We start from the raw sequence: 26052 nt of genomic DNA, 5'->3' as shown, positions 1-26052 counted from the left end.
GATGCTCGGGCGTGTCGGAGCACAGACACAGGAGTTTCGCTTATAGCTGAGTATCTTAAAAGCAACGTCATTACCGGGAAACTTTTCAAAAGCACAGATGAACAACTCTCCAAAGCCAACCTCCATCTTGTTTCTACAGCAGTTAGAAAGTGCTACATCTGCATATACTGTGTTCACATGCACTTAGATACTATGTTAAGTATCATCGATAAAGTCCTGATAAACTGAAGTGAAGATGTACAACGATACTCCTAATAACCATTTATCTGACTCTAAAGCCCGATTGGTTTAGCCATATAGCACATTCAATTGGTAGGAAGCAGCTGGAGATGACAACTGGGCAGACTGTGTGCTTTCAAACAAGGGACCAGTTAGCAGGACTGTCTGATTGTTTATTTATATAAGGAAGGCAAATAAGAAAAAACACGAACCACACATTAAATACAGAGGAAGTTTATATTTGAATTAAATTCTTCTGGTGGTCCCCAAAATAGTTTTATGTCGGGCATGGAACAATTACTGAGCTCTGTGCGAACTTTAATGAGGTATGATCAAATCATTCTGATTGGCTGACAGTTCCAAAACATATTATAAGGTTGAGCAGGAACAAGGGGCATGTTTCTTTGGCATTGACACCTTTATTATGACGCACACAACAAATAGGCAGGAAACACTGATACTGAATAGGGAAAACATAAAGGAGGTCTAGTTTCTATATAATAACACAGACTGTAAGCGTGTACAGATACGACAGGGAAAACAAGGGAACTAACACAGGCATTTCTGCATGACTCACAGACTAAAATGAGAAAGCTAACACTAACTCGAAAAAGGGGAGACACAGCTACATTTAAAAACCATACACTTAGAGACACAATAACACTATTCCATAGAGCATGTGGCTTTCTGGGAACTATCTACGTCACACACACATAGAGAAGCTGCATTATACCCTTGGCACGTTGCAATATGCATAAATTGTCAACTGAGAATTAACCAGGTCCAAGTGCACTTTTTGGTAGAATGTGACCAAAAATGCAGAATTATATTTATTTTCATATTATTTCATTTTATTGTATTTGTATATCTGATATAATATTATTATTTTACACCAAGTCCTATTATTGATTTTATTATTACCTTCAGATGGGTTATTCTCGGTTTTCCGAAATATTCCAGTTTCATTATTGAATGTCCTACAGAGAGGAGGAATTGTTTGACAAAAAAAACAACAATATAGCGTACATATATGCATTGTCTTCCACTGTAGTGAAACTACTGTGTGCTGTAGTGATTTAAACAGAAATGCAAAGTTAGTTTATTTAAATCTAATATCGGTAACATTCAGTTTGTTGCACATTCTTCATCACTTAGAAAAAAACTTAGGTCCTGTTCCAAGTTCATGAGGAAGAAATGTAGTAGTGGAATTGTCAGACTTCTCTCAGAATTGTCAGAATTTTATATGAGAGTAGCGTTTCGCCCTTGACTGAAGAAGCAAAGTAAATAAGCTGCTTGATTTTATGAAATTAAATGTAATCAGAATGGCTGCTTTCTAGACAAAGAACTAATAATATGATGGACCTTTAAGTTGTCATAATCATAATACTGTAGTACTGAGTAGTAATAATGCTTCAAGTAATATAACAGTAATAGTAAGAACACTGCAAGGACTAATTATAACCGGCAAGAACTTAAAGTAACAGTATGCAACAATTATACTTCAGGATTAGGGTAAGGATTAGCAGTTTTACCTTAAAATAACAGCCTGAAAAAAAGTGACTTTTAATATGGAGAATCGCCTCCGTGCCATTGCCAGACCAGGGTCCATAGGCATATAACTGCTAAATGTAGGATTGCCTGACACCGCCCCGCTTTCTACTGTCTGCCGAACTAGTAAGTAGCTTATTTGCTGTCTTGCTTTGTCTTTTGTTGCACTTGCTTGATGTTTGACTGTGTAAGGACAGTTGTTGAGTAACTAGTTTGCCATAATGTCAAAGTCAGCACATTTCAAGAGATTTCGTTAGTTTTAGCCACTAGCATATCGTTAGCGAATAGCAATTGATCCGGAATGCTTCTTTAAATACATCTCATCCGGGTACATGAAATTCTAAGCAAAGGCTAATGAATAGATGTTCAGTGGCAGATGCCAGTTTGGCACAATGCTGCAGAGAAGTCAGGATTAAAGGCAACAGGTGAATTCTTGCATGTCTGTAAACGAATACCCAGATGTTAATTGCAGTCTCTCCAGGACATACTGTAAGTGCTGATTGTAATGGGAGAACACCTCTTAGCTTGAAATATTCTGGAATCTCTACAGGATGACAAGCTTACATTAAGTGTATCTTGAGAGAACTATGCTCAACATTCCAGCTGATCATACGTCTTGATTTGACAGGACCAGTTTAGGAGTCCTAAACTACCCATTTACATCAGGTTTCATTAAAGTGGCAAGCTTAATTCTGTTTTTTTTTTATTTTGCCCTAAATGTATTTAGATTGATATGTATTTATGAATGTATTTATTTAAAATAATAAGATGGAAGATAACACAAAAGAAATGTAAAAAACATAAATAAACTTACGGAAATGTACACATTTTCACCACATAGATATTCCCCATAAGAGACAGTAGAGGAGAAAACCATGTTTGTGCTTACAGTCAGTAAAAAGCAGAACATAGATTCTTATAGATAACGTCAATTATATATATTATTGAGAGTGGCTGTTACTTGTTTCTCGAGATATTTAAAGCCAATGGGAGAGGCGATAGATTTTAGTGCATTCATTTCGTAACCTTAAAGCTTACCAAAGAGATGAATTGTTGAGGTAAATAATTTGTCTGGGAATTCCCCGCCCCTTCACTGCATTTCATTTGCTCAGTTAGTCTGGCGAACTACTCAATAGCGGTCCACTTCAGTCACGTAATTGGACACTCCCTTAACCAATCAGACCAACGATACTTTACAACGATTGGTAATAAAGCAAACACATCTTTTTTCTGTATGAATTGTTCCAGGGCGAGTTTCTGTTCTATTTTCAAAGAAAACTTGCCTTTGAAATCATCCAAGACAGCCGCAAGAGCAGTATCGAAGTTTTGCTTTGCTTCTCTCTTTGCCGTCGCTTTTGTCACGTAGTCGTGGTTAGTTTAAATCCGCCAATGGCGCGCCAGGTAGCCAATAGCCAGTTTGTGATTGGCTCCAAGGATCCTTACAATGCTGAACTAAGTTTGTATAGACGCTTCACCAGACTGAGTTTGGAGGCAAAATCAAATTGGCCGGAAAAAGAGGGGCGGGACTTCCCAGACAAGTAAATAATAGGAGGTAAAATAATGGAGGGTGAAGTGACAAATATAAGGATGTTGGCGGCTTGGAATGAGATTTCATTATGTTGGTTTCCTGATGTGACACCTCTAATATTAGCATTGGTCCTGCTTGCCTGAGTGAGAGGTTCTAATAGCAGTGGGGATAAGGGAACAGCCTTGTCTAGAGTGCCTCTTCAGCTGAAGCCTAAGGGAATTCATATTAATTGTACAGATCATTGCATTGTGGCATTTATATAATGTTTTGGTCCATGCAATAAAGTTTGGGCCTGATTCTAAAACTGATAAAAAGGAAATGTAAATCAGTTGTCATCTATGCATCTAAAGACACCAGGGGTAAAGGGACTTTATGCAGGTAATGCAAGTAATGTATGATATTAAAAAAGCACTTGGTCCTGTTGGATCCAATGTAAATAGTTTAGGGACTATTCAAATCTTTTAGGTAGTACTTTAGTAATGACCTCATATGCAAAATTAAGGAAGCCAATAGGCCTATATGAAGCACATTATTTAGGATATTTCCCTTCCTTTACTTTTACAGAAATGTTTGCTTGGGCCAAAGGGTTTTTATACAACTCTATCTTTATACTCATCTCACCATGTTATAACTAAGGCTAATGTGATTCATATATTAATGTTAAGTCAACAGAAGGCAGGTATTAATCAAAAAAGCCAATTTCAACATGTCCTCCAAAGTGTATTGTAGAGAGAGGACAAGGACTTGGTCACTTGTCCAGTAGAGGTGCAGCTTTTAGTCTTCAATTCATCCAACGATTCCTCACAGGCCTGGAGAGGAGTGGCCTGTGAAGTACAGAATAAACCCTCGTTTTTAATGGATCCCTTTAGGTTTGATACAAATGGAGAGCCTGTTTTTTTTCTACAACAAATCTAGGAAAATGATTGGTGTTATAAGGGGGGAAATTGTGCTCAGTGATCAATGCAAAATGTATTTATTTATTTTATATAAACATTTATATACTTTTTTCTTCCTTATTTTGTTGGCTTAAGTTTTAAAAATGCAATGTAATTATATTTTTGTAATAGAGTATTCTTAAAATTTTAAATGGTTTCTCACATTCACACACACATGCTCATGTAATTGCACAAACCTAGCCGCGGGCGTGTGTTATGTACGTCAGGGCTGGACCCTGGCGGATCAATGCTTTTGGAACTGAACTGAACTGAACAGAGAGAACTGCAGCCTTGGGGGAGGGAACAGTGCAATCAGCCTGGGTTACGCGAGCTAATGTCACCAGAGCCATGAGAGCCGACAAGAGCACCTCACACACACACACACACAAACACACACACACACACACACACACACACACACACACACACACACACACACACACACACACACACATACACACACACACACACACAAACCCACATGCACATGCACACACACACACACACTCCACACACACACACACACACACCCACGTACCCACAAACACACACAAACGCACACACACACACACACACACACACACACACACACACACACACACACACACACACACACACACACACACACACACACACACACACACACACACACACACACACACACACAGTCAACCACACCTCCATCTCCCCATCCGGCCCTACCACACACTCAGCCCACAGGCCATGAGCCTTGCTTGGGAACCGATTAACTCAGCTCCCCCCTCGTCTCTGGAAGTGTTCTCACGCTTAGCTTAAATCAGGGAGGAGTGGGGGTAGAATGGGGGTAGAAGAAGAAGGGATGGGCAATAAAATGTAGATTTCCCAGTATTAGCATATAGCATGACACTAAGCTGACATGTCTATTCCTGATTAGTTCCCCACAGATGGTCCCGGGGGAAGTTGGCGAGGTGGTGTTTCCTCCTCTGCCCGTGCCGCTAGTGCTCAACACTGTGCCAAGCTGGATACGGCTTAGCCCCGTTTTGCCACTGACCTGGCCCAGTTCTCCTTACAATGTCTCTCTCCATCTTTTTCCTTTCTTTTCTTCCCCTCTAACCTATCTTTGTCTCTCTCTCCTCCTTGTGCTCTCTTCCCCTCTTTTTATCCAACTTGTTCTTCCTTTACTCGCTCTTTCTTTCCCTCTCTCCCTCGCTCTTCTTTTTCTCCCTCCTTTTCTTCCTTTTTCCTTCTCTCTCTTCCTCTATGTTTCTCTTCCCTTCCTCCATCCTCTCTCTTTCACTCCCTCCTCTCCCTTTTCTTTCTCTCCTCTGTTCTCTCTGACTCCATCTTTCGTTGGGCTGGCCGCTGGAGCGCGCTGTGAAGGACGTTGAGGGATGTGTTCATTAAACAGGGCCGGCTGGGGAAAATGTGTAAGTAATTAGCGTGGCTTTTTTGGCCAAACGACAAAATGTCATCCTCGCGCTAATGCTGAGGCCTTGGCAACCGCCACCACCGCCGCCACTGCTAACAATGAGGTCAGTGACTTCTCCGGGAGGGGGGTGCGGGATGGGGTGGGCGCAGTGCTACGATCCAGCCTTTTGAGCTCCAGCCAACGGATTCCATGAATGATACGAATCTGATGCATCTAAACAACCTCATCACAGCCACACGCCAGCATATCCAATGAAGTTTGCCCCCCCCCCCCCCCCCCACACACACACTTACACTTGTTGGAGGCCTTTATTGGAGCTCACATCCATGAGATACGGTTGTTCACCTGTAGGACTACATGTCTTTCAGAGATGTTAGCATCACTGGGTTTTAATCAGGTGGCTTGAGGGAATGTGTGTGTGTGTGTGTGTGTGTGTGTGTGTGTGTGTGTGTGTGTGTGTGTGTGTGTGTGTGTGTGTGTGTGTGTGTGTGTGAGAGAGAGAGAGCCGGAGAGATGCTTTATCATCTGTGTACCCTTGTGTGTGTGTGTAGGTGTGGGTGTGTCTGTGCTGCTCCTGTGCTGTGAGACTGTAGGTCAAGCTAAGGGGACTATGGGCTCTTGGCAGTGGCTGAGTGGCCTTCACGTCAGCAGGAAGAGGCAGAGGAGAGCAATAACTGGAAATAGAGGGAGGAGAAAGACAGAATGTAGAAAGGAGAAAAGAGAAGGCAGAAGGAGAGAGGAGGGGGAAGGGGAGGGGGAGGGGGAGGGGGAGGGGGAGGTGGGTGCTACAGTGCCACCCAAGGTCATGCTAATACTCTGTGCTATTCTGAAGAGGGCCACAATGATTCGTCTGATCTGCTCTGCCTCTCTTCCTTTCGTTCTCTGTCTATGTGAAGGTGTATGTGTGTGTGTGTGTTTGTGTGTGTGTGTGTTTGTGTGTGTGTGTGTGTTTGTGTTTGTGTGTGTGTGTGTGTGTGTGTGTGTGTGTGTGTGTGTGTGTGTCTGTGTGTGTGTGTGTATGTGTGAGTGTGTGTGAGTGTGTGTGATTAATTCCCCATCCCCTGGCCTGAAAGCGGTGCCTGTTGTTGGAGTATGCTCATAAAGGCCAGATGAATGCCTCGGCGGGGCTTATGAATGCGCTGAGTCTGCCGCGGAGGATGCTTAGGGGGGGGGGGGGGGGGGGGGGGGGGGGGGGGGGGTAGTGTGGGTGGGTGGGTGCAGCCAGAGTCATCAGCATCAGCAGCTAGGACACTCTGCAGCAGGAGTGACCGTCTCGCCTCCAGGGAGAGGGCCACCTCGCTAAGGCCACTCCACATCACCTCACACACACGTAGGGAAGAGAAACATAGAGGAAGAGAGAGAGAAAAAAAGAGAGAAAAGGAGGGAGAAAAAGAAGAGCGAGGGAGAGAGGGAAAGAAAGAAAGAGCCTGTCCCCTATCCCAGTTCCAACCCAGGCCCAGCGCAGGGGCGACTGCCTCCCCCATCCTGCTGCGGTGGGCACAGGCACCCTCCCTCCCGCTTACCCTCTTTGCCTCTCTCACTCCCTCCCTCCTTCCCTCCCTCCTGCTTTCTCCCTCCTTTAATATCCTCCTTTCCTTCTCTTTAAATAACCCTGAAAGCGGCCTGTTTCTGGTTAACTCATAAAGAATGTTCCCTCTCTCTCTTAATTCATCACCTCTCTCCCTCTCTCTCTCTCTCTCTTGTTTTCTGTCTTTGTCTTCAAGCTTTCCTATCCCTCTCTCCCTCTGTTGCCCATCGTTACTCCATCCCAGAATGATTGCTTTGTAATGAGACGTTTGGTGGCTATTTATAGAGCGATAATAGTGCAGTGACTAAGTGTGTTTACCGCTTGTCGAGAGATAGAGCGAGAGAGACAGAGACAGAGCCTTCGAGAATAGAATACTTTCCTCACTGAGGCTGTAGTGACATTAGACGACCCCCAAATGGAAAGCCTGCCATTTTTTCCAAAAGGCGTCTGCCACACTTCACCTGTCAACTAAAAATGTGTCATGGCATCATACGCATACTTGGAGTCTGCCACAGATCTCTTGCCATGTCTTGCAATCGGGGACATGCCATACTCTGCTCTCGCTCTCTCTTTCTTGGTGTCTCTGTTGAGGTCTTGCTTTGATTTTTATCAGGATTTTATGGTTCATGCAATGCAACCACAAACTATTCTGAGCAAGTAGCAGACGGAAACAATTTCTGCTGAGTTTTGAAATGGCAAAAGGGAGGGAAAGAGGTATTTTAACAACATGACTGGACTCCAATTCCTATTTGTCCCAAACCTTGATACTGAAAATGAAACAAAAAGAAAAAAGAGAGAGGACTGGGAGATAAAGAAAAAAGGAAAGGATGAAAGAAAGAGAGGGAGAGAAAAAGGGAGAGAGAACGGGTTGCGGTGTCCTTAAGTTTTCGGGGACATCGCCCTATCTGTTTCTCTCTCAGGCTGCAGCTTCTCAGAAGTAGGACATACTTCCACGAGCACGCATGCACACACACACTCACACACACACTCACACACACACTCACACACACACACACACACACACACACACACACACATACATACACTTCCCCTCCTTTCCTGGGCAATCTGTAGGAGGTATGGGAGCACCACAGACATACTTTCACACTAATTGCTTGGAGGAAGTTGTTTTAAAGAGGACATAGTTACCACTTCAGCTTCTACACCCCCCCCCCCCCTCTCCACACACACACACACACAAACCAGCCCTCAATTCCACCTCACCTACACACACACACACACACACACACACACACACACACACACACACACACACACACACACACACACACACACCAGCAGCTCCACCATCCACTGTAATGTGGTTATTTCCAGATCAGGACAGTCTGTTCTAACACACTGTGCTGCATGTTGAGGTTGTGTTTAACCTAGCTAAAAGCCTTGTGTTTGTTTCTCCTGCCTGTATTGGTTGTGAGTCAATAGGATTGTTATCATCATTTGTGGTTGTTTCCGTATCGATGCCCATATCGACTTGAAGGCCAAAGTGCTTTTCAATGAGCATTCTTTAAAAAAAAATTTTTTTTTTCCTGCTCACTGTAAATGTGTTTTAGCAGACTGGCTAAAAGAAAAAAAAGTTTTCTTCGTGCTCAAAAAGCAGATTACGCTGTCTGTATCTGCGATCAATACACACACTGACTGCTTATCGCCCTCGTCTGTCCCTGGGGATTTGGGATATGAGAGTCTGCTTCGAGCGCTGCATTTTCTCTCTGCCTCCTCCTCTTACTTATCCTCTTTTTTTTTTTTTTTTTTTACTGTGCAACTTACTACTAAACTTACCTCCAAATTGTCTGGTTCTGCCTCTGGCAAAAAAACTACAGAATTTGTTGAGAGTTATTATTGCGTGTGCTAAACAGCAAGATGTTGAAACGCTACTTCTCCTAGTTAAAAGCCACGCCAACACCCACCAAAATGGCACCACTGGCACTGGGCTAGTTGAGACCTTTAAATAGCTACCTTATTCATAAACATTTTAGTTTTTTTCTCCCCAGTGGTACTACTACCATTTAAACATTCTCATGGATTGGGTCATTCTCCTATTTTGTGGAGAACGGCAAAACAAGTATTAATGTTGCTGGTCATGTAATCTCCTTGTAAAAATCTTATCTGCCATCTTAATTGAGCGCTGCCGTTTCCTCGCTCCACTTACAGTGCCTCCTGCGATCCGAGCAGGTTGTCAAAATTAACCTTGAACAATCAGAGCATTAGCAGCCCGGCTAATTCCATTACACTCATTGGGCTGTGGCGCGCGGTGCCAAATTGATCCTGGCCTCAATCAGCGCTCCCTCTGTGTGGACTGATTGCGGGTGGGCAGGCAGGCGGCTGAATTTGTTTTTTAGCTAAAGAGACAGAGAGAGAGAGAGGGGTGGGGGGTGAGCTTGTCAACACACACACACACAATCACATAGCATCAATTCCTGTTTAGCATTAGCAGCAAATCTGTAATCAGGATCTTTGTCAGCCCCCCCTGATAGAAGCACACAGCACACAGCGGTTAACTGGTTTGGCCCAGAGCAGCGAGACAAGGTCCAGGTCTGGCCCAGAGCAGCGAGATGAGGGCCAGTTCTGGCCCAGAGCAGCGAGATGAGGGCCATTTCCGGGCCAGATGCAGCTGCCCTCCAGGCTCTCTCCGTTTCTCTCACTCTGTGTGGACACTCAGCCCTAATCTACTCACATAATCCCTACCCAGAGAGGATCAGATCAGCCTGCCAACTCTGCCCACCTGCCTGCTCTCACTCTTTCATCCATCTCTCTCTCTCTTTCTATCTCTTTCACTTTATCCCTCATCTCACTCTCAGTCCCTTTCTGACAGTCTCTCTCTCTCTCTCATTCGCTCTCCCATCTCTCTTTCTCTCGTTCTCTCTCTCCCCAGGCTGTATGCCTCTTCGTGTCTTTGCTGCCAAAGCTGGGTAATCCCACCCACCCTATCAGTACAGTGGCCAAGTCACCACCAACTCACAGACTACCATACCTCTGCTCTCTCTCTCTCTCTCTCTCTCTCTCTCTCTCTCTCTCTCTCTCTCTCTCTATCTTTCTCTGTCATTCTCTTTCTCTGTGAGGCTGGGGAAGCTGTCCTAAATGCAGATGATAGAGAAATAGAGGATCTTCAAGCTCACACACATTTTATGCACACAACCCCTAACTGACTGTCTCTCTTTCTTTCTTTCTCTCTCACACACACACACATACATGGACACACACACAAATACATCCCCCCACACCCAGATACACACCCAGTGTGTATGGTAGGCAGTGTGTGCATGTGTGTATGGTAAGCTGTGTGTGTGTGTGTGTGTGTGTGTGTGTGTGGGTGCATGTGTGTATGGTAGGCTGGTACAGGATGCTGGTGGCCAGCAGGCCCCAGGCCACCCTGCCCCACTGGGCTCTGATGACTCCCAGATGCTGTCAGTCCTTTGATGTGGCGTAACAACCCCATCTACACACACTCTTTCTGTCCACTCTCTCTCTCTCTCTCGTCCATTTCTCTATACTGTCTGTCCACTCTCGCTCTCTCTTTCTCACTACCCATTTACCTCTCTATTCCTCTCTCTCTCTCTCTCTCTCTCTCTCTCTCTGCCTGGTTCTTTCCCTCCCCTGTGATGGTGCCCAACACCATCACGCCTGTCTTTCACTTGGCCTGTTTTCTTCTTACTGCTTGTCTAAGTCATCCTCCTCTCCCTCAACTCTAACTTTCACTGGATCTGTTACTTTTCTTTCCTTCTCTATTTCCCTTCCTCTTCTGTTACCTCCGCCTCTCACTTCTTCTTCTTCTTCTCTCTCTCTCTCTCTCTCTCCTCCTTCTCTCCATTTCTCAGCTCATTAGGGCTGTGCGTGGTTGAGTCATCATAGGCTAACGAGCTGAGCTGTAACTCTCTTAGGCGCGGGGGGCTCTGTATGTGTGTGTGTGTGTGTGTGTGTGTGTGTGTGTGTGAATGAGTGTTTTGGGACTGGTGGGGGAATTCAGGAAGATTGGCAGTTCTTGAGCCCATTCCCATAGACTGCGTGTTTGTGTTTTGTTTTCTCTCCCCTCCAATGAAAGAGAGTTTCTCCCTCTGCCATGAAATATGCACTGATCTATCACATTGATCTTTAATGGTGCCCAGTGGCAGTAGTGTTTCATAACGGCACACAGCCGCGGGACCCACCCAGACCTGACACAAACCGCCCCGGGATCAGATGCTCTCCAGCAAGGGACCGGAACGTGGGAAACGCGCAAATAGTTAATAACTACTGTCGTGTTTGTTCCTTTGTTAAAACTGTATGTTTAATTGAAACTGCAGCAGGAGAGTTCAGAGCAAACATCTCCTCAGTTGGCGATATTTATTTGGAATATCTGTGTGTGTTTTTTTAACATCCACAGAATGCCCTTTTTTTAGCTCGCACCGTCTGGTCTGTGTGAAATATGTAACCCATACTTCGCGTGAGTTATTACCAAGCACAAACAACAGACAATGGCATATTTGTTCTGGGTTGTTTTAAGAGGCTTGGTTGTTTGTAAGGGTTGTTGTGTGTTGCTGGTAGTAGAGGACAGTGTATATGGTGTTCTGGGGCTCTTGGTATGCAGCTGGTAAGAAGAAGTTTTCCTTGTGGTGTGGTGTGGTTCAGTTTGGCATGGCGTGGATGTGGATGTGGTTTCTGATTCGCAAAAATCCTGGCTCCGTATTGAGCTCGTTAGACCATCTCATTAGTGTCATAGTGTCATTCCGATCGGGGATTAAATATGATCAATACATGCTTGTACTCGGGGACTCAAAACCTGCGTGAAATGCGTAGTCCATTTTAGCTAGAGTGTGACTCAGAATGCCCTATGACTGATTTAGGTACATCTAATCAGATTTAGTTTGGTCTGTTTTAGTTGTTGTTTGTTTGTTCTGGCTGTTGTTTACAGTACATACACTCTGTAGTGTGGTAGGAGGAAGGTATGGCCAGCTTAAAGAGATGTGTGTGTGTGTGTGTGTGTGTGTCTGTGTGTGTGCATGTGTGTGAGACTCAGCTCTCAGGTGAGTTGGACTTACTGGTATTAACCCACTTAACGCCCCATGCTGAATCTCACTCTGCTGCAGCCCGCTCCGCTACAGTGTGTGCGTGTGTGTGTGTGTGTGTGTGTGTGTGTGCGGCCCACTCTGCTTTGCTCCAGTTGAGTCGGACTCGGTGCTAGTGGGACAGATGGAGAGGGGAGTTTGGAGGGAGGTGGAGGTGGATGTAGGGAACAGAATGTGAATGTCACACCTCTATTGTTTGAGTCTCACTGCAATTCACAGACTTCTGGTTTCCATGGTAACGCCACAGACTGAGAAACACACACACATCACAGACACACACAGATATCACACACATATCACACACATATCACACACACTCACACACACGCACACACACACACACACACACACACACACACACACACACACACACACACACACACACACACACACACACACACACACACACACACACACTCACTCACTCACTCACACACACACACACACACACACACACACATCACACATCACACGCATACCACACTCAGTGAGGTACATTCAAGCAGCTTACCTAGGGAACAATGCCGCCTTCATCCAGTTACCTTGAAGACAGGATTTGTTGAAAAAGATCATAGTTCCTTTCACATCCCACTTACCTAAAAAGCCTGTAGACAGCCAATGTGTTAGTCCTAACGTATTCCAGAGGCAGTTAAGTTTTATCCAGTAGTATGCTGTAATTCACCATTCACTTCCTTTTTCCTTATAAGCGTACCTTTGATGCCATTCCCTTACTATGGATGTACATCATCCTGTGGTCTGCCGTGGGGGAGCGGTTCTAGAGTGATGGAGAGACTTGCCCAGTGTTGGGCTGGGAATAGAAAACATCAGATTATTGCCCAGTGTTGGGCTGGGAATAGAAAACATCAGATTATTTTAGTAGCGCAGCCGGCAGCTTCAAACGCTGCCAATAATGAAATTCATTTTTTATCCTCCCCGAGAGAAACGTCCAGAGATCTGCAATAAGTGCTGCCATCATCCTCATCATCATCATCATCATCATTATCAATCATCTGACTCGTCAGCAGTACCTAAGTAGAGTGCACCGTTGTGCGGTTGTTTTTATACGTATTCCATGTCTGGCATTTGGCACCACCTCACATCCCCTCCCCTCCCCTCACCATGCCAAGGCAGCGTGTCTTTCATTCGTTTGTTTGCTCACTCCCTGTCTGCTCTTCCTCTCTGTGTGCCCATCAGGTCCCTCTGAGCCAGGAGTGTGAGCGTGCCCTGATGAAGCTGAGCTACTGCCCCCAGTGCCGCGGTTTGGCCGCAGCCAAGCCCTGTCGCGTCTACTGTCTGAATGTGCTGAAGGGTTGCCTGGCCAACCAGGCCGACCTTGACACCGAGTGGAGAAACCTGGCAGGTGAGTCGAGAGTGGAGGGATGTTGTTGGCAGGACATGACTGAACTACACAAAGAATGATTCTTTTCTAACTGAAAGCACATTAGGGCCAATTACTTTCAGTGAAAGTTTCCCCTGGAGCTCCGCAGAAAGAGCATGGGGGTAACAGCATGGTAATCGTGTTGGGTTGGATCGCCACAGAGCACAAATACAGAGAGAATAAAAGAACTTGAACTTGAAGGAGCTTTGGATAAAAGCAATTGCTAAACGAAAAGTCTGATTGAAGATAATGTAGCCGTTTATTAATGATAGGACATAAACTATATTTTGCCCCCACCTGTTCCTCTGTGTTGGGCCTTCTGGTACAAGTCATAGAAATATTAGAGTTTAACTTTAGTATTGCTTCTTTCACAAACTGTTTACAACTTCCTCTGTTCTCTCTATCCATCCTTGTGGTCTCCATCTCCTTTTTCTTAGATGCCATGCTCAAAATCGCAGAGCGAATCAAACTTACAGCCATGGACAGAGTCATTGAGTCTATCCCCGTCTACATCTCCGAAGGCATCGCTTACCTACAGGCGAACCAGGCCGCATTCCACAGCAAGGTCTGTTCTCTCTCTCTCTCTCTCTCTCTCTCTCTCTCTCTCTCTCTCTCTCTCTCTCTCTCTCTCTCTCTCTTCCTCAAACACTGCATTTGGAAGGGATTGTGTAGTCCTGTAGTCCTGGTCAAACCGTAAAGAAGAAAGAGCTGCTGAATTACTTACTGGTCCTCCCCCCCCCCCCCCATTCTGTTTTAGGGCAGACATATTTGTGGAGGGAGTAATGGTCACTTGGTCTGGCCAAGTAGCATAGGACAATTTATTGTGTACGAGTAGGGCTTTTATTTTGTAATTAAAATGGCTTAAAGAGCTATGAAGTATTTATTTTCTGGTATTGAAGGTGGAAAAATATGTAAATACCTGAGAACAAAGGCGTCTCTGTGCTGATGCAGATGCAAGGCCAGGACTGCGCGCTATTCCATTCTGCCTGGCAGTGCCGAGGAGTGGAGGCTGCATACTCACACACACACACACACACACACACACACACAGACACAAAATAAATAAATGATGTATGTACTCACACATGCACACGCAAGCAATCACCCACAAATACATACAAACGCAAATTCAAAAAATACACATGCACACACACACACACACACACACACACACACACACAAACACACACACACACACACACACACACACACACACACCGGACACACACACACACACACTCACACACACACACATACACACACACACACACAGATTTGCTAGGAACTGCAGATTACATTGCATTTCAAAGCCATCATTTCACCTATAAACCCCAAGCCAGAAATAGAAACATACAGCACCTATGCTCTAACTAAGGCCCCCTATGTTAACAAAACTCTTACACCGTAGGTGTTCCAGGCCTGTGGGCCCCCGAGGGTGAGCGGAGATGACAGCACTACCCCAGAAGAGAGGCCACTGCCCACGGTGGAGAAGCCCAATGCTACCACCTCACCCACGAGTGAGAAACTGGTCAGTGCCAGTCTGTCTGTCTGTCTGTCTGTCTGTCTGTCTATCTGTCTGTCTATGTCTCTCTGTCTCTCTCTACTTCACTTCTCTTCACACAGGACTCTTTGCACATGTCTACATTTCTGATCTTGGAGAACCAGTGTTTATAGGTAAACTGTTACAGAAAGGGTGTAACAACGCTATTACGTACTGCTTTCGAGCTCAAGTGGCTTTGGATAAAACTATCTTCCTAATGAATAATTGTGGTGAGGACAATGAAGACAGTGGAAGAGAATGTAGATACACTGGACATCTGTATGTGGACAGACTCTGTGACAAACACAAACCTGCTTGGCAGGAGAAGTTAAGGGTGCAATAAATGTATTAGGGTGTCCAATAATGATTTAGCATGAGCCTAGATAATGCTGGGATAGAACTGACAGCCCCTTATATCTGAGAATCCTGTGTGTGTTGTGTGTGTGTGTGTGTGTGTGTGTGTGTGTGTGTGTGTGTGTGTGTGTGTGTGTCCCACTGCAGGTGAACGATGTATCAGACAAAGTGAAAGCCATGATGGAGCACTGGGTGATTCTTCCCAGCAGGCTGTGCGCTGACAGAGTGGCTTCTGGGACGTCTGCTGATGCAAGCTGCTGGAACGGCCTGAACAAGGGCCAAGGGTAAGACCCAGAACTGACCTGCTAGGCTACTCAGGAGTATTTGTCAGTGACAGAAAAATGTGAAACCTGAATCCTGACTGCATCCTTTATTGAGATGCCTCCACACTTGCCTGACCTGCTGGGCTAATCAAAAGTATTTGTCACAGGTTTTCTGTACAACATTAGGGAGGAAAAAACCTTTGGATTGGTTGTGCTTAGATGCTTGGAGGTCTCTAATGTCGACTGTGAACTCTGTGTGAACTTAAACAAAGAATTAGTTATTTTTCCCCTTATGTAGCCAGCTAGTCAAAATAAAGAACCTCTTGCTTGTAGGCCCTAATGACTGTAGACTGATTTCTTTTTATTGTCAGCAGACAAAACAATCAGATCCCTGAGCCTACATCAGCTGGAAAATATTTTGAGTTCAGATTTGAACCGACATCCATCTGGATTACCTCAGCACACCCTAGGCTCAAACATAAGGGCATCAGGGCTTTTATATGGGGCCGGTTTATTTCTTTAGAAAGGCATTACAATGTTAGCCTGATATGAGCTAACACATTTTAGTATGACATTTTGTGTTCATTGCATAATCTCAGTGGAAATTGATTGGGAGAGATAGAGGCATTTAAATCCTGTTTAAACACTTAATGTGCAAAAAGCAATGTGTTGAGTGTGTTTAAAAAAATAATGGTGTGGTTGGATTTCAAAAACTGGGCTGCTGCTATAGTCTTCTTGACGGTGTGTGAGGGAGTACCTGCTGGTGTTCTGTATATCACTCCACCACTTAACATGTACGGTGTCTCCGTGTGTGTGTGTGTGTGTGTGTGTGCGCGTGCGTGTGTGTGCGTGTGTGTGTGGTAGGTACCTGCCAGAGATGTTGGGCGACGGTCTGGCCAGCCAAATCAACAACCCAGAAGTTGAGATCGACATCACCAAGCCAGACATGACCATCCGCCAGCAGATCATGCAGCTGAAGATCATGACCAACCGGCTGAAGAACGCGCTTAACGGCAACGACGTCGACTTCCAGGACACCAGTGAGTGCCCTCACGCCGTCTCACCGTCATTTTACACACACACGCGTTGGTTGAACGAAAGTTCATGAACTCATTCATAATTTTGGTGAACGTGAACTTAACGTACTGATTTACTGCCTGATAAACGATACTGTGAACGCGTTCATTCTGGTGTCATTGAAAGGCACGTTTACTCTTTTTAATTTTGTTCAATAAGATGCCAGATTTCTAGAGACTTCAAGGCGAAAAACACACCGTTAACTGTCCTGTATCCAGGGTTGCCAAACTAGTCGATTGCTGTCTATGCCTGGCAAGTGTGAAAGCGCCGAAGTTGCCTAGAGGATGAGAGTGGTATTGCAGACAGATAGAGATTTCAATCTGGCAACGGAAAAGTTATAGCTTGCATATTGAAAATAAAGAACTAAACTAATTCATTTTTTGGAGCTGTGAACTTAGTTCAAAATGTTGAATTATGAACTGAACTAGTTTATTTTAAAATTTGTGAACTATCAACTGAACTAGTTCATGAAGAAAGTGAACTTTCCCAACACTGCCTAACTGTCAGCACATACACACACACACATACCCACTTGACTGACAGTCGTCTTACACGCACATGTACTCACAACGGCAACAACGTGGACTTCCAGAACTTCGTCGACGTTGACTTGCCAGTGACCACTTAACAGGATGCCAACTGACTAACTGTCATCATTAGCACAGAGACCCACTGGGCTGTCATCTGTGTGAAGCGCATACCTTTGTATGAGTGGAGGCGTGATAAGTCGAGTTAAGTCCCATTTTTAGAGTGAGCTGGGATTAAATGACAGCGAATGAGAAGGCCGATAATAATGGAAAGAAATTATGATGCTTGGCCTAATTTGGGATGCTATTCACAGAGCAGAGGTCACAGGATGCATTAGGGAGCTGTCATCACATTAACATCTGCAGTATTGCAATCTATCTTAATCATTCAAAGCCTTTGCCTGAGAGTTCGCTCAGTGCTCTGCTTCAGCAGCGCTTCTTGTGTGTGTGTGTGTGTGTGAGTGTGTGTGAGTGTGTGTGTGTGTGTTTGTGTGTGTGTGTGTGTGTGTGTGTGTGTGTGTGTGTGTGTGTGTGTGTGTGTGTGTGTGTGTGTGTGTGTGTGTGTGTGTGTGTGTGTGTGTGTCAAAGTCAAAGTGCAATGTTATAAGTTACATTCTTAGGTATGGCTGACTTTTCACCTGATGTTCTGCTGATAGCATGATAAGAGCATAACACTCTTAGATCAGTCTCGTTGTGACTCCACTGCCCCGCACAGCAAGATAATCAAACCTGACATGGAAATCCTGACAATCACAAATGTTTTATAGCTGTGCTGTGTAAAAATGTAGAACATTGAGTTTGTATTGATTTCATACAGTGAAAACATGTGGTTTGAGTCTAATGTGTGTGACTGACTCTGTGTCTGTCCTCAGGTGATGACGTGAGCGGCTCAGGCAGCGGGGTGTGCAGTGATGACCTCTGCGCCCGAATCATCCCTGAGGTCTCCATGCCCAACACTAACCAGCCCAAACCAGTGGCCCCATCCGGGGATGCCGTTAGGGCCGCGGCAAGCCAGAACCCACCCTGCGTCAAACTCTGCCTGCTGTCATTGGTCACGCTGCTGCTGCTTAGGCGATAAATAGCAGACAACTCCACCAATGAGGGGACTGAGTTTGGGGGAAAGGGAGGATGAATGAGGGGGAGGGCGGAAAGGGCTGGGTTAGTTACTTTGCCAAAATATATTGAAACAAACAAAAAAGGTAACAAAATGAACGGACTTCCTTTTTGTCCCCGGTAAAGAACAAAAAGGAATATCATTAGGATTTCCTTTTTTGTTCTTTTTTTTCGTCTTCTATTTTTTTCTAAATATGGCACGACTAGAGCTGGTCTTTTTGGTGGTCTTTTTGTTTCTGGTGTTTGGGTTCCTTGAGGAAAAAACAAATCTGTACCTAAGAAATGTTCATGAAAACCTCTAGACATAGATCTATATATATTCAAACCGAGTAACCACACCATGGGGGAGCTTCTTAGTAGTGTTGAGCCAAATTTTAGTTTTTTTTTATCCTCAATAACAAAGGCTTTAAGATCATTTATTTATTAGAGTTAAAAAAAGGGAAAACAGTGGAGTTCAACATCCAAAGCCTTTTTTTCCTATTCATTCAAAACAGTGTTTGCAGTGGCTTCAGTAAAGCTGTCTTGATTTCAAGGAGCTCGTAAGGCCCTTAAAAGGCACACTTAAAATCAAGTATTTTAAGGAAGCCGGAATAGACCATTATAATTTGTCACACCAGTTCACTCTGGCTTCAGAAAGTAAACAAGTGTGGACTGTAATCACAATGTTTTCCCCGTCAGTATCAGGTCCACTTGATGTAAGCAGTACAAATAGCACATTCGCTATTTTCCCATGTAAATACACACTTTGGAGCATCCGTGTGAATCCACTGCAATCCCGAATAGTGGGGACGTTTTTGAATCGAAAAAAACCTAAATTTCAGCTCAGCGCTACCCAGCAGCAAGGAGAGGAACAGGCGTGGATGTGTTGGTTTCATGTGTAAAACACGCTTGCACCCTTGGCTGTGAGAGGCTGATACGCTTGAAATGCGTATGTGTGGACTGTGCGAGGTCCTCTCGAGATGGCTGTCACAAGGCTGGGAGGGACGCGTATGTGTGTTTCCCTGTGAGCGTGCGTGGGTGCCTGTATGTTGCGTGTGTGTTCGTCTTACCGAGAAGCTCTAGGTTTGCACAGCTGAGACAGCTGGGGACCCAGACAGTGGAGTGACGAGAGCTCTGCAGATAGATGGGGCCAGTTCAATGACCATCAGAACCACAGAACAGAAACACTGTCCCAGCTCAAAGGACCCCCCCCCGCCCCCCGCCCAGCGGAGTCAGAAGAACGCACTGCACTGTATAACCACTTCTTACAACAACAACAACAACAACAAATGTGTAAATGCTTCTGATTTGCTTCTGAGTTAGATAAATTAGGGATTATAAATATGTGATGACAAATGAAATATCTGTGTTTCTCTCTCTTTCTCTCTATCACTCTTTTTGTTTTGCTACCCATTCTCCTGTGTGATGCCAACATGCAACGTGTTCTCCCCGATAATTGACAGGCACACACACAACAACGTTTTTAAAAGTGTACTGCAATGTTGTGAGAATGTTTTTGTACTAGTTTGCTGAGGAAAGTCTGTCAGTGGAACTGATTTAATACAGGATGGGAAAGGGATATGTCTGTTTTAATCCTGATGGATGCTAAAGGCTTTGTGAGATATGTCCCTTTTGTGGATGGGGATGAAAGCATATGTGTGTATGCTTCCCTGTGTGTGTGTGTGTGTGTGTGTGTGCGTGTGTGTGTGTGCAGTAAAATGTCTGTGCTGCACATGTGTAGAAAGAATGACTGTGCTTGTTCTTAAGTCACTGTAGATGTCGATAGTGGCAAAAATGTTAACAAAACAAAAAGAGATGCCTGGAAACGTGGGGAGGCCTCGACACGACTGTGTCAGTGTTGGTGCCCGTCAGAGGGCTGCCTGGGTTAGCGTGACCCGTTATCTGGGTGTGCGTTAAAAGACGGGAAACAGTGTTACGTTAAGGCACTCCCACTGAGCAAGTGGTTTTTAACATGGCGCAGCATAGAGGCCAAGCCCAGGGGTACAAAAGGAGCCACCAGACTTGGCGCAGGGCCCCCTTTAGGTTTAGGCTTTAAAGAGCAATGCTCTGACCTGTGCTGGCGGGCCCTGGTTTGAGCTGACTGTGTCAGCTTCTTGCAGTATTTCCCCATAGTGACATTCCGAGGCAAATTACATATGAAAAAAAAAAAACAGAAAAAAAAAACAAGATGTAACTTGGCTGTAAATGGCTGTCCCTCTCTCTTTCTGTCGTGTCTCACTGACATTGGCTGACAATTTGCACAACCTCTGTCCCTATGCCCTATCTCATCACCCCCCCCCCCCCCCCCCCCCCTCGTTCCTAAAGTTAATTTCAATTGCTGCACTTTTCATGACGCATGTGGCTTCCCCCGTCCACGGGTTGGCGTCGGCCGCATAACAACATCACAGGATTGAGGATCAATACTTGAGAAACACCCTGCAGAAAGATCCATCGATCGGGACTCCGATTTATGTATGCGGACAGGGGTGGGTGAGGAGAACAGCTCCATAAAAAAAGAAAGAGCAGTTGGAAACCAGGGGCCCAGCAAACCCCCCTCCCCCACCCCTCGCCCCCACCCCTGTCCAATGTTGAATGTGGCTGGCATTGATGAAATGTGCCGAATTTTTGGAGAAACCATTCTGATATATATATTTTTTCTTGTCTTCTGTTTTGTTGTTTTAATGAGGAAACGAAAAACCAATAAATGAAACAATGGAGGGTATGTTTTCATGGCCACAACAGAGCAAGGAAATGAGGTTGAAAAAAAAAATATGGAAAATTATGTGTCAGTTGCTGTTGTATGTTCCTGATACCTTGTGTCAATTATATACGTCATTAAGATTTTCAAGATCTCTGTGTGGAGCTCATTTCATTTCATTTGGGTCTTTCCCCGAGATTACTGTGTGTGTGTGTGTGTGTGTGTGTGTGTGTGTGTGTGTGTGTGTGTGTGTGTGTGTGTGTGTGTGTGTGTGTGTGTGTGTGTGTGTGTGTGTGTGTGTGTGTGTGTGTGTGTGTGTGTGTGTGTGTGTGTGTGTGCGTGTGTGTGCATGTGTCACCTTTCCCCGTAGTCAGGGACACCACGCCATACCAGAAATAATGAACAACCACATAAACACAGATGGTGCAACTCACCAGAAATACTAAATGGTCTGAACTAAGAGATAAGGAATGTTTTTCGGTAAACAGCATGTCATGACCCATAAATTTAAAAGCCTTCCACAGAGCTTTCCAAAAAGAAAAGACGCAGGCTGTCTCAAATCTGACACGGCACACAGTAAACCCATTGTTTTCATCACATAAAAGACACTGGCCTTGCCCTGTGGTTTGAGTCAGATCAGCTCCCATCACTGAACCTGTCTGATATGCGAGACAACAGGCTGCTTATATTTTTTTGACAATGCGACCAAGATCTACAAAACAAGTCTCATCTCAGTTTCACAGAGTGTCAGGTTCCATTACTATCTGTATTCGGCATATGCTTTTCAGTTGTCCTATGGAGCATTCACATAGCTGTACGGAGACAAAGATGATCAGATTTGGACCAAATGTGGGTGGGAACCAAACATAACAGTGTTCACGTAACTCAGAAGATGCAGCCTTGTAGGCATTTGTTGTTGACACAACCCTAATCCACATTTTCACCAAGTTCCCCACTCAAAGAATGTCCTGAAGTTGCGTCATAAAAACCCACAACACTGACTTTTAAAAAGCCATCTTGAGATGACTGTGTTAAATAATGAATTGTGCTTTATAATAATAATATTTCTTTATTTTTATATAGCGCTTTTCTAGATACTCAAAGAGTTGGAGGTGACAAAAAAGAAAAGAAAGACAAGATCAAACAAAACAAACAAACAGAATATTTCAGTAAAAAGGCTGTGCAAAATGAGTCATGTAGTGAAGGGTAGGGAGCAGGGGTTTGCAGGTGAAGGCGAGTTTGAAGAGGTGAGTTTTGAGGGCTTGTTTGAATGATGATAGGGTGGGAGCCTGACGGATGTGGATGGGGAGGGCGTTCCAGAGAGAGGGTGCAGCAACTGAGAAGGCCCTGTCACCCCATTTATGTACACAAGCTTTTATCTAAGTCAGTTAGCATGAAGCCATGGACTTCATCCTGAAGGTGCATATCCTTCGGAATTAACTGGTCTTGTCTCATATCCTTTTTAAACCATTATCATTTACAAAGTTTACAGGTCTAATGTTTAGTTAGTAAGCCTATTTACTCCCCCTCCCCTCCCACACACACACAAAACATTTGTTTATCAGTGACATAATCTAGAAAAGGGGGATAGGAGGAAATTGCAGATTTTCTTTTAGGTTCACAATTGCCACGTCAAATTGAATTCCCACCTATTTTTGGCCTGCATTTCTCATTACCACCCTCCTACACCTTCCTTCATTCTCAGGAAGCAATCATTTATTACTTTAGGAGGATTTATGTCTCAATATTTCCCTGTCTAATGGTTCCGATCTGTTTATTCCCAAAGTCTATTCAGGGATCACAGGGTGCCTCTCTCTCTCACCATTCATTTTCATCTCCCAATCCTTTCAGTGTCAACATTGCCTTGCCTAGATTAGATATTAAATCATTTGTCATTTATAGCCGTAATGTCTCAGAGGCGCTAAGTCAATACATCTGAAAGACGTCTTTCCTCCCAGTGCCTCCTCGCTGTCCCTCTCTAAGGAGGCGTTTTGAAATGATGCTGAACTGCACAGGAGGCCGACAAAAATAAAACCTTCATCATCAGTCAGCTTTGCATTCACAATGATGAGGTGGTCAGTGTTTTCCTATACCAAGAAATGCAGAACAAAAGGGTTGCGTGCCTTGATGTAAATAGTGCTTCCTGTCTCAAATCTAGTCAGTTGTCTACTGGAAATTTAAATAAGCTTAGGGGGATCTTGCCAAGTGTCATGCCAAGAGAAGCACAACAGCATTTCATGATTTTAAAACACATTTTTGATGGATATTATCAGACGTATCGGCAAATACAGATATATCAGCTAACACAGCCATCAATTTTCTTATGTCTACTTATGAATCATTATTTGATCTCAGACAGGTCAGTGCACTGATTTCTGTCACTCACTGTCTGTGTAGTGTGTTCTGGCTCAGCTTCTCAGAGAAATGTGGTCAGCAGGCAGGACTCGATTTTCCCTTTTTCAGAGATTCTAACAAACCCAAACTCATGATATTGTGGCGAGCTGGGCTTCTCAGAAGTCATGACAACAGCGTAGCTTGATTTGGCAGCAAGCCCTTTATTATGACACGTACAGCAACAGGAACAAACTCACACTCAATGGCACGACAACACAGCAGGGAATATCTAACAATGACAATCAAGCGACAGACTCGACACAAGGATCAGATGATAAACAATCACACACGCTTCGGCCAGACACAAAAAGGAAACACAACTGAATTATCTTGGGACAGAACAGTAATTACCAGGGTTACACAGCACCTCCCTAAGTAGTTAGCTGTCCCCAGCAGCCCATGTTTCCTTGACAGGCTGAGGTCGCCATGCTCGCTCTGAAGGGAGCCGGACCAATGGAGCTCTAGTGTCAGAGAGGTGAAAGCCCTCCGGCTGGCGTCTGGCAGTGGGGGTGTGGAGGAACCTCTAGTGGTCAGCAGTGAGGACTCTGTGGTTGGTGGCGACGACATGGGGGCCCCACTAAACGAGTGGTCAGACAAGCGACAGAGTAGAAAGGCAACTAGCTGCCATTCAATTTAAGACAGTTGTTGATTTACTGCAATAAGAGCCAATGGGCTGTTGTATCGCCAACTAGTTGGCGCAGGCAAAATGTGCGAGAGGTCTATTTTAGGCAAATACTGAGCGACTCAACACGGCGACTACCAATGGCAGTGAAGGCAGCGTGACAAACATGTGGTGTGTGGTGCACCCAGGCAGATGTGTTCCTGGAGTTGCTCTGGCTGGAGCCCCTGCACAAAGGCTTGGAGAGCGAGCTCCTTCTGCATCATAGCGTCGAAGGTTGGGTGCCCACGTGTGCAGGTGAAGGTCAATGGCATAGGCACCCAGACTCTCTCTCTCCTACATCGACTGACCAGTGTGTCCCTAGCGTCATCAGTATATAAAGGTCGGCCAAACAGGCGCTATATTGCTTACTCACTGGCTGGCCTGTTGAAGCGCTGCTCCTGCTGTAGGTCTGGCGAGCCTGGCTTCTCAGAAGCAATGACACTTCACTTGGTTTGAAAGAAAACCCTTTATTATTACACATACACAAAGGAACTAATATGGGATGACAGGAGTGCAGGGCGTACTTCACAATGATGATCACATTGATCATTGTACACTTAAATAAATGCATAAATAAATCAAATAATCTATTCAAAGGACCGCCTCTATCTGGACACATACAAAAGGTGACATCCCCAGATGATACTTGTTTGGAAAGATCCCAAGCCTCTTGGGTCACTGGGGTAAAAGGGATTAAGAAAGGGACAAACTTGCATCATGTGGAATGTGAACTGATAATACATTTTAGTATCGTCTATATCAACTCTAATCTGGATGATCTCAATTTTTGGTGCAAAGAAAACACAGCCCCATTTCAAGGATGACTAATGCCATAAAAACTACTTGTTTCATCCTAGATACCCCATTCCCATAATTCATTTTACATGAGCTTTCCTCTTAGTCATTAACTTACTTATGTATGCAACCACAACCCTGTCAACAGGATAAGAATCTCGCCGAAATATTTTGTGCAGTATCTCGTCGAGCAGCCACAGTGAGCCAACTGAAGCAGAAATGTTCCAGCCAAATCTCCTTACATGGTCTGTGGCCTTGTGCTTCTTGGCTGGGGTGTGTGAGATGGCTGTAATCTGACGTCTCACCAGAACACGTCTTTTAGATAACTCTTGTTTACAGACGCCAATGACAACCACACCTCATTCAAGGGCGGATTGTTAATGAAACTTGGCATTTGTATTTCCTGACAAAAACAAGAGAAACAATTACACTTCCAAAACCGTATCTGATAGCCTACACTCAGGAGGTAAATTGGACAAGAGGTAGCCTAACTGATGAGTGTGACAGTAAACTGGCTCAATATTTGGCAGAGCTGCCTACCGCTGCATGCTTAGCCAGGTGTTTGAATATGGCTGACGTCTCTTCATCTTTACCCATGATTCCTTTCCCAGAAGCATCATCAGATCCTCCCTTGGCACTGCCTCTCCAGTACTTCAGTCTTTACTCCCGTAACTGATGAAGTTGCAGAGTGCTGCAGAGCTAACTGAAGCTTCAGGAAAACTGCACATCATAATTATGTACACACTGCCATCAAGTGGCTGGATGTGTTAGTGCATTACATCTCTTAGAATTTCAAAGGGCAGTAGAATGGTCAAGTTTTTCTCCAGCAGGTTGTAAAAAGCAAAGTAGGATAAATACTGCTTATTTAAATACTCACATATGTAATGATGTTTAAAAATAAAACCAACCAGACAGACATGTTTTCTTCCATAGCACTTATTTTAATTCAGACACAGTGATGGAATCCCCCAATCTGAACGAAAGCCCACAGGAAGTGAGTCAGTAATTGCAGACTGTGTGAGGTCTTTAGTTCATTCCCTGCTGCCT

At 44.6% G+C, this 26052-nt stretch overlaps 1 protein-coding gene across 2 annotated transcripts in view; it reads left to right on the top strand.

Moving 5' to 3' along the window:
• The window catches only part of gpc1b (glypican 1b), a 77062-nt gene extending 55792 nt beyond the window's left edge, over positions 1-21270 (top strand). For both annotated transcript variants that reach the window (XM_080836132.1, XM_080836133.1), the window contains exons 5-10: positions 13421-13586; positions 14042-14169; positions 15013-15132; positions 15646-15782; positions 16626-16801; positions 18238-21270. In XM_080836132.1, coding sequence (XP_080692258.1) covers positions 13421-13586; positions 14042-14169; positions 15013-15132; positions 15646-15782; positions 16626-16801; positions 18238-18443 — 933 coding nt within the window. In that variant the 3' untranslated portion in view covers positions 18444-21270. The remainder of the gene's footprint in view (positions 1-13420; positions 13587-14041; positions 14170-15012; positions 15133-15645; positions 15783-16625; positions 16802-18237) is intronic.
• The last annotated feature ends 4782 nt before the right edge of the window (positions 21271-26052 follow it).

Source organism: Sprattus sprattus (assembly GCF_963457725.1).
Source record: "Sprattus sprattus genome assembly, chromosome: 4".
In the NCBI taxonomy this organism is placed as follows: Eukaryota; Metazoa; Chordata; class Actinopteri; order Clupeiformes; family Clupeidae; genus Sprattus; species Sprattus sprattus.
The sequence above is the reverse complement of the archived record's forward strand: the minus strand, read 5'-3'. Positions and strand labels throughout refer to the sequence as shown.